General features: G+C 42.3%; 1 protein-coding gene across 1 annotated transcript in view; it reads left to right on the top strand.

The window, feature by feature from the left end:
* The window catches only part of ITIH3 (inter-alpha-trypsin inhibitor heavy chain 3), a 42,377-nt gene extending 33,863 nt beyond the window's left edge, over nucleotides 1-8,514 (top strand). The window contains exons 17-22 of the mRNA XM_015407474.1: nucleotides 2,244-2,285; nucleotides 3,089-3,202; nucleotides 5,005-5,209; nucleotides 6,485-6,657; nucleotides 7,146-7,257; nucleotides 8,385-8,514. Of these exons, the coding sequence (XP_015262960.1) occupies nucleotides 2,244-2,285; nucleotides 3,089-3,202; nucleotides 5,005-5,209; nucleotides 6,485-6,657; nucleotides 7,146-7,257; nucleotides 8,385-8,514 (776 nt within the window). The remainder of the gene's footprint in view (nucleotides 1-2,243; nucleotides 2,286-3,088; nucleotides 3,203-5,004; nucleotides 5,210-6,484; nucleotides 6,658-7,145; nucleotides 7,258-8,384) is intronic.
* Nucleotides 8,515-9,144: the final 630 nt, after the last annotated feature.

A 9,144-nucleotide genomic window follows, 5' to 3' on the forward strand; every position in this document is an offset into this window, starting at 1 on the left:
GAGTTCTGAGGTAAAACCTGCCTGCTTGCACCCACCTCCCTCTGATTGCTCAGCTGTGGATCTCAATGTTCTGAGGTAAAAACACAGTTAAAAGAGACTGCAGACAGTTGAGGACAGCTACAGAAATCAGCGACCATGGCAATTGAGTTTATGAATGTTCATGGGGAGATAGTTAAGGACCTTTCTAGGAGCCTGCTCCAGAGTGAGCTCACCAAGCAGCCTGGTGATCCTAGCACCTGAGGGCAGAACCACCACTGTGGTCTACAGAGAGGTCCTTCGGTAGTGGGAGGGGAGTACGTATGTCTCACTTCATCCTTTACACTACAACCTTCTCCATTAGAATTCCTACAACAAATGTTATCTTTCAAACTTCACATCATCAGTATTAAAACTGGATTTACGGAACTTAAATACCATAGTGAAGCAAGGGTATCAGGCTAGTACTGTATATATACCAGAACATTTGGCCAGTACCAGGGACTAAACCTGAAGCAGAATGAAGCAGAATTCTTCTTCTTCTTCTTCGTCTTCTTCTTCATCTTCTATTACTAAGCTGTAGCCTCTTACATTAAGGAACTTTTGTACTAAGACCAATTGTCTGTTAAGCTCAGTACTCTCTATAGTGGTTGCTCAAACTCACACAGTTTATAGTTATAGTCTAATATTCTGAATGAATGAGGCATCAGTGTCTAATTTGGAAAGCTGTGGTTCAGAATGTTGTCATTGAAAAGAACACTTCCCATCTGGAGATATATTTGGGATTTAGTTGTTCACTAATAAGCATTTAATCATACCTATTTCTTATCAACAGTAGCTGCAGGTTGTTTCCCAAGCTAGAATGTGGTCAGCATTTTTGTGTTTTTATTGGTGGATAACTGTATAAAACATGCAGAGAAACTTTATGTCACAAAAGGTTTATTCATTGCTACATATGGTCCTTTAAATAGAATACCAGAGACTGAAGTGAAGTGCTGAAGTAAGGGAATTTGTACATCTGTGGAAATTCCCCTTTTCTTGTTGCAGTTTATGCCTTAGCACAGAATAACTGTACTCAGCACAGAATAACTGTAAATCGTTGTTTCATGGAACAATCTGGGTTCGAAGCTACAGGTGACAAGAAGCATTCTGTCACTTTGTCATCTGGACTATATACAAGTATTCATTTTATTTACTGTATTCAATTGCCACTTTTCCATGATGGAGTGTGCAACTCTGAAGTTCCAAACGGGCCTTGCTTCTTCACTTCACAGGGTTGTTATTATACTTTTGCAAATACTTGATATGAATCCTTCAGTTCTTACATGAAGAACTGGAACAAATGGGGTTGAATCATATGGTTTGGTTTTGGATGGTGGATCATAATAGAGTATGCTCTAGATGGTAGCTAGAAGTATGTAAATATGTTTCATGGTCATCAGTCTAGTACAAAATGGTGTTTATATGTTCTTCACATAGTTGCACTATGGTACCTAGAGAGTTAAAATGCTGATTGGACTGGGACAGGCATGGACTGATGATGACATGGACTACTTAATGTACCAATATGATTTCTTAGTGGAGCTGCGGTGGCTCAAGTGGATAAGATGCTGAACTGCAGGCTGGCAGGTCGGTAGTTCAGCAGTTCAAGACCCGAGTGCCGCATGACAGAGTGAGCTCCTGTCTCTGGTTCCAGCTCCTGCCAACCTAGCAATTAGAAAGCAAGAAATTGCAAGTAGATAAATAGGTACCGCTTCGGTGGGAAGGTAACAGCGTTCCGTGCACCTCGGCATGTAGTCATGCCAGCCACATGACCACAGAAACGTCTTTGGACAGCGCTGGCTCTTTGGCTTGGAAATGGAGATGAGCACCGCAACCCTAGAGTCGGATTTGATTGGCTTTAGAGCAAGGGAAACCTTTACCTTTACACCTTGTGTTTTCTCAAGGGCTTATTCTAGAGATCCAGTTTATGAGGCTGTCGTCAGTATAGCTCAGGTAGAGATAGAACCATGATGGTAAATATAACCACAGATATCCCATGTCATGAAAATGACAATGCCAAAAACAATGGAGTACCTAGGATTGTTCAGTGTGTATTTTGGGAAGTAGACAGAAGTCCTTCATGTCCATTCAGATTAGGATTGTGGTACTATTAGATTATATGAATCAAAAATTTTAAAAAATTAGGATAGAAGTTCAGTATTAGTTTTAGTAAAAAATATAAGCATTCCCTTTTCATTTTAATTCAATTTTCTGTTTCTACACAGCATACACTTATCAAAGCCCACAAACAACCACGTATACAAGTGGTGAGTTGATTTTGAATTGTTTACATACCATGGAGGTGGGGGGAAACTGTGATCCAAAAAGATTAAGTAGGTAGTAGGTAGCATCTGCAGGTAGGTAGGTGATACTATATCACTATGTCAAATACTAAAGTGGGTGGCCTGTGACAATAAAAAATGCAGCAAAACCAGAATACTCATAATCAAAGATGAGGTTTTCACCTACTAGGATGACTGTGTAGGTATGCAGACTGTAAGTAAAACAAACAAAATACACCAGCTGCAGTATACTCTAGCAGGCCCAAAATGAGGACAGTGGTTGAGTGTCAGCTAAGGGGGGGTGAGGGGGGGGAAACTAGATTGTGGCAGAATTCACATACACGTGGTGGACTGCCCTTGTAGGGGGACATGGGGTAATGGCTGAATCAACACAGCCACCTCCCATAAGGATTTCAGTGGAACTGTATCTTCTCTTTCTGCTGGGACTATTCTGCAGGGCAATAGGCATCATAGATGTTGGGTCAGCTGTAGCACAGATTAGAGTGGAGTGGTTAGTAGACATCCCAGCTTACAGCTGTGCTTTTTGTTTCCCTTGCCTTCGGGGGTGTGGGTGACACTAGCATGGCACTGTGTTAGCAGTATGGTAACTGGAGCATCCGCATATCTACCAGTACTCACTCCACCAAGTGCAGAAGCTTCATCACAGGGCACAGAATCCTCATTACGTGGAAACAGCCACCGCTAAAGAAAGTACATTATACTATCTAATAGTTGAAAACAACTGGAAATTGGCACAGAATGGTCTAAACATAAATCTCTGTTTGCAGTTGATGGAGACCCACACTTCATTATAGCTATGCCGCAGAAGGAAGATGCCCTTTGTTTTAATATTAATGAGGACCCAGGCACTGTGTTAAATCTAATCAGAGACCCAGTTACAGGTAAGCTTTCCTTCTGAAAAACAGATGTTGCCTGGAGAGAGAGATTTCTTCAACAAAGTGTTACTGGCAGAGGATTTCCCCTTGTTCTGTTTCTGCTGTTTCAGAGTGGCAGAATCTGGAAGGAATGCAGAGTAATTTTCACGAATAAAAACAGCACACTGGGAATGGCTGTACTTTTGAGCTTAAAATTTGGCAGCAAACACTGCTTCATTAGAGGAAGTGCATGCTGAGTAGTTGAGGCATTACCGAAACCTTACTGTATGGTAACAGAGTCCTGGACGGGCCTGCGCATTTACTGGAGAGCATTGTTTGGCACCAGTAGAGACACAAAGTGGGGCAGGACTACATTTGGATGCATGGTGCAGGCTACACAGCTAGTGAGTGGCTAGCAGCACCCTGAAAGAATGCAGGGCGGTGAAATGATCAGTTTGCAAGAAAGGCAGCAAAATGCAGAGCGTGCAGATTGCCGTCCAATGCAGCTGTGGCCTGCTGCACTGCTTTGGTAAGGACAGCTCTTCTTTCGTCCTGTCCTCTTTGGTTGCCATCCAGTGGTGGCCAGCCAGCGCTCATGCATCCTGGCTGTCCCACCAATCAAACAAGCTTCTCTGGTGGGCACACAAGAGGCAGCCCTTCTGGTGGCAGCCCCACGATTATGGAATAACTTCCGCAGGGAGGTGTGCCTGGCCCCCTCACTGTCAGTCTTCAGGAGGTAGTTGAAGATGGCTTTATGTATGACTACACTTGACTAATTTAGTTTTTATTTATTGGTAGTCCTGACTGAGATTTTAAATTGTGGTCTTCTATGCTTTTTTAAGCATTGTTTTATTTATGTCATTTTATTGTGTTTTTATAATCATTTTATTTGTATTGTAAGCTGCCTTGAGTTCCGCAAGGGAGAAAGGCAAGGAATAAACGTTTCAGATAAATAAAATACACCACCATTGTTTTTCATTTCCATGTAGCTGGCTGCACACTGAACCTATTTGGATATTTGTTCAGAAGGCTGGCAGAGATTTTTCACTGTGATTTTTCAACCTAGTGAGTGGCATTTGCGTTTTGAAGCAACAGATGGAAATAACATTTGCCATGCTTCTTTTTTCTGAAAGGGAGAATGAGTTATGATGACCCTGTTCAGACTTTGCTTCTTTCCACAGCAAGATTTGGCTAGCCACCTCTTTTTTTTGCCACCCTTTTTTCCATTCTCCTCTAGGGACCTAGAAGGGGATGCCTCAACAAAGAAATCCTATTTTTATTTGAGTGTATTATCCTGCCTGCACCAGCAAGAATGGGCAGTGGTTGAATCAGTTGGTCAAGGAGATCCTGCATTTGTTCCAGTACACAGGAGGCATTACCTTCCAAAAGCAAAATGGGGAAGCTAATATGTGACTGTGAGGAAGCTAATATGTATGACTGTAAGACCCATCCAGTACTTATCTAACCACATAAGGAGATGGGGTTGGAATTAATTTTCAAACAATCCCATAGATGTGTCTCTTCAACAGCTACATATACTGCTATATGATTGATATGAAAAGGATCTCTGATTCCTTAAACCAGGACCTAGTTGTCACATAGTGATATGATCAACCTGTGCCTGAACTCTCACTGTCTCACTAGGCTATTTAAATTCTCACTTACCTGGGAGAAGAGTATATTTCCCAATGCAGTGATATTGTCTTTATAAAAATGTACATTTATATAATCATTTCCTGTATTGATCTTGTCATAGAAAACTGCTGTTTTATGTACCATGGTTTATTTCATTTTATTTATTCTCTTTCCCTCCATATTCTTTACTGTAGGCGTTACAGTCAACGGGGAGCTTATTGGAGATGAGAGGACCAGTAATGATGCAGCACTACATAACACTTATTTTGGGAGACTTGGAATCGTAAATGTGCAACTGAACTTAAAGCTTGAAATAACGCCAAAGAAAATCACCCTCTACAATGGCTCAAAGCAAATGTCATTCACTTGGCTTGATGAAGGAACCTTACGGAATTCAGGGTAAAATTCACAGCATACGCCCAACATGTTTTAAAGTATTTTCACTTTGGCAAAGAAACACAAATAGCAAAAAATTTATTTATTTATTCTTTATTTATTATTCACATTTTTATCCCGCCCTCCCCGGAGGCTCAGGGCGGCTTACAGGGCATATTGCCAGATAAAACCATAAAACAATACAAAATATTAAATTACAGCCCTATTTAAAACAGATTTTGATGCCTAGCAAATTCTAAAATTTCTAAAAGCAAGATTACTGTCCCTGACCATCCCGTTCTCGCCCATAATGCAGCAACTAGATGTGCATGCCCCATCTTGATGTCCATATATGGGGGATAGATGGTAGCTAGTGCGATGGTGGTGCACTAGTGCACTAATGATGGACTGCTGGTGGGCTAGTGGTGGACTAGTGGTGGCGGCTCCTATTCAAAAGCCTGGCGGAAGAGCTCCGTCTTGCAGGCCCTGCGGAACTGTGCTAGGTCTCGCAGAGCCCTGATCTCCTCTGGGAGCTCATTCCACCAGATAGGAGCCGCCACCGAGAACGCCCTGTTCCTGGTCATGCTGAGTCTGATAGAACGGGGACCTGGAACAGCCAGTAGATGTTGAGTCCCTGACTGTAGTGCCCTTGGGGGAACATGTGGGGCAAGGCTGATTCAGAACATACACACCAACAAGATGTGATTGAAGTCCTGGAACACGCTCTATGGATTCTATTTAAGGAGGTCAAGGGAACATTTGAAGTGAATTCAGACATTCCATTTCTCTATGACACAGGCACCTAAACACATGAAGCTGCCTTATACTTAACCTGGCTATTGTACTACCAGGGTCAATATTGCCTGCTCTTGCCAGCAGCAGCCCTCTAGGTTCTCAGAAAGAAGTCTTTTATATCACTTGCTAACTGATCTTTTCAACTGAAAGTGCTGGTGATTGAACTTGGGACCTTCTGCATGCAAATTGGGTGCTCTGCTACTAAACCATAGCCCCACCCTCACCTAACTGTAAGAACTTCATAACTGAAGCTCAGTCCCATAAACAAATCTGATCTGGGGGCAGGAGGTAAGGGGACTGACTCCAACCACTAGCAGACTGCAAAACACTGGTGTGGGGAAAACAATAAAAAAGACGTGAAAAATACATAAAATAAAATACGGAGATTTTTAAGCATACCTAACCAAACATTTTTTTCAGTAAAGTGTGTCCCTAGTAGCAACTGTGATGTTGGCTCCTACTAATAAATGAACAGCTCACACCATAGTTTCTTTTCCATACTAGTTTCACTCTGAAAATTATCAAGAAAAGGAGTTTGGAAGTCTCACTAGGAGCTGGAGCAAGATTTATGGTGATTTTGCATCAAGCATGGAGGAAAAATGGGGTACACCAGGACTTTCTAGGATTCTACACAGTGGACAGTCACAGATTGTCTGAACATGCCCATGGCTTATTAGGTAAGAATTCATGAAAGTGCTTATATATAGAAGATGAACTGTTTCCTGGAAGGAGATTTAGAGTGAAATCTTAGAAGGAGGAAATGATAAAGCACTATTTATTGTAAAACCTCCAGTGTTAACAGCTGAGTAGTAAATAAGGTAGGTGGAATGGGAATGGGATGGTGAGGAGAAGATACAGGATACAGTATTTGTTTCCTACTAAGTTCCACTGAGTAAAGTGGCATTTATTTTTGAATAAACATTAATGGGATCAGGCTGCATATCTATTAATAAGGCTTCTACATTGTTCTGCCACACAATGCAATCTTTGGATTTTGAAAGGTGACAATTTCCCTTTTTTTTCTCTCTGAAAGTTTTATAAGGTTTGCACACACCTTGCAACTGAAATGGTATATCTAACTGGTATTACCTAGAAACAAGTTGAATCCCTCATATAGATCTAGCGTGCTACAGTGGTGACTTCTGTTGACCATTTTTATTTCTAGGGCAGTTCTTTCACCCAATTGATTTTGATATCCTGGAAGTCCACCCTGGATCTGATCCTCAGAAACCAGATGCCACCATGATTGTCAAAAATAATCAGCTGACAGTTACCAGGTAAATTGTCATTCAAATGTTGTATGTTTATTATAGCTGCAGGGCCTTTGAGCTGAAAAACATGTGTGTGTGTGTGTGTAAAGAGTTGTCAAGTCACAGGAAACTTATGGTAACCCTGTAGGGGTTTCAAGGCAAGAGACATTCAGAGGTGGTTATAGCCATTGCCTTCCTCTGCATAGCGACCCTGGAATTCCTTGGTGATCTCCCATCCAAATACTAACCAGTCAGTCAGTCAGGCAGGCAGGCAGGCATTTATTACGGCAACAAGCCATAGAACACACATGTCAAATATAACATTCATATAACTAAATTTTGGACAGTAAAATAAAACTCTATAAAAATACAGTTGAGCGTAATAAAGTAAAAGAAGAACATAAAACAGAGACTATTAGGCAACTATTGGCCCCGGTCACACGGGCCAGATAACGCGGGGGTGAGGCGTGGCTGTTTGCCCCGGGGCAAAATAAAGTGTGTTAGCTCGATCACACGGTCTCCCGAGTATTCACGCTGTGGCAGGAAGCTCGCGATCACACAGCGATGCTGGAGCTGACAAAGAAGCTGCGCGGCAAGCATTCCGTGTTTTTGCACATGCGCAGTTCCATGGAGCAGCACTGCTTCCAGTTTAGTGTTCGTGTGCATGCGCTTAGGGGAACTATCTGGTTTGCGACGGGACTCGGACGGGCGGCAGAAGCCACGGGATACTAGCGCTCCCGCAATCAGATGCCCGCCCCTGCTGCGCATTTTCCGGATACTTCTGCACTTTCTGAGGTATTTTTTTTACTGTGCATCTTCGGCGGGATGCCATGGGTTGGCTACAGGTGCGCTACGCTTCCCAGATGTTGCGGTGTGATCGCGCACCGAAAATCCGCCTACCATTCGTGCCTTTAGCGTGGCAAATCCTCCATGTGAACGGGGCCATTATTATATATTTGATCATGTCAAATACTAACCAGGGCTGACCCTCCTTAGCTTCTGAGATCTGATGAGATAATGCTAGCCTAGGCCATCTAGATCAGAGGGGGAAAAGTAACATACATATAGCTTACAGAATAAATGATTTGGAGCTGATATTTTTTCTGCATGAAGTTGGTGCTTCAGATTTCACTGCTGTGTGTTTTACCTTTCAGAGGGTGGCAGAAAGATTACACAGAAGACGTTCGGCATGGAACAAATGTCCCTTGTTGGTTTATTCACAACAATGGTGAAGGTCTAATTGATGGCACATACACAGACTATATTGTTTCCAGTCTGTTTTAGCCTATAGATATATTTCTGATTGCATGTGAGAATTATGCTACTATTGATTTTCATTCATTGTTTGTACTGTCATAGATCATTTTTTGTGATTCCTAGTGAACCACAATCCTGCTGTTCTAAATTACTTCAAATCACATTTCAAGTAGGTAGATCCTCTGCTCTACAGAGTTGTTCCGTCTGACGCTTTGTCAACAAACGCCTTCTGGACGTGATTCAGTGCACGAGCCAGGGTCAAGTAGAATTAAATCATTTTTATTATTACATTCCACATGCATTCATAAGAGTCTACTCACATCTTTGTAATCTAATTCATCTCACTGGCTCATGGTGAAAAGGATGCTTGTCCCCACTCCTTGTCGGTTATAGAGAACAAAGGCTACAGGAAGAAAGTTGTAAACTCGAACCCTCGCGCGCCTCTGTGTGCCAGATGCTGTGGGATGTCTAACTAAAGACTTCAAGTCCCAGGAACCATTGCTCTTAAAGATATATGGCAGTTCTGCTTAACTACAGTCTCAAACGCTGGCTGGGGGCAGCACAAGAGTCATGGGGTTGGATTCAATGACCTTTTCCTCTGGCACAATTTTCCTCACCTAGTCTCTGTTCCATTTTGGGTTTTGTTTGTGGGTCCCA

The sequence above is a fragment of the Gekko japonicus genome, unplaced genomic scaffold (genome assembly GCF_001447785.1).
Source record: "Gekko japonicus isolate JY-2015 unplaced genomic scaffold, Gekko_japonicus_V1.1 scaffold728, whole genome shotgun sequence".
Lineage (NCBI taxonomy): Eukaryota > Metazoa > Chordata > Lepidosauria > Squamata > Gekkonidae > Gekko > Gekko japonicus.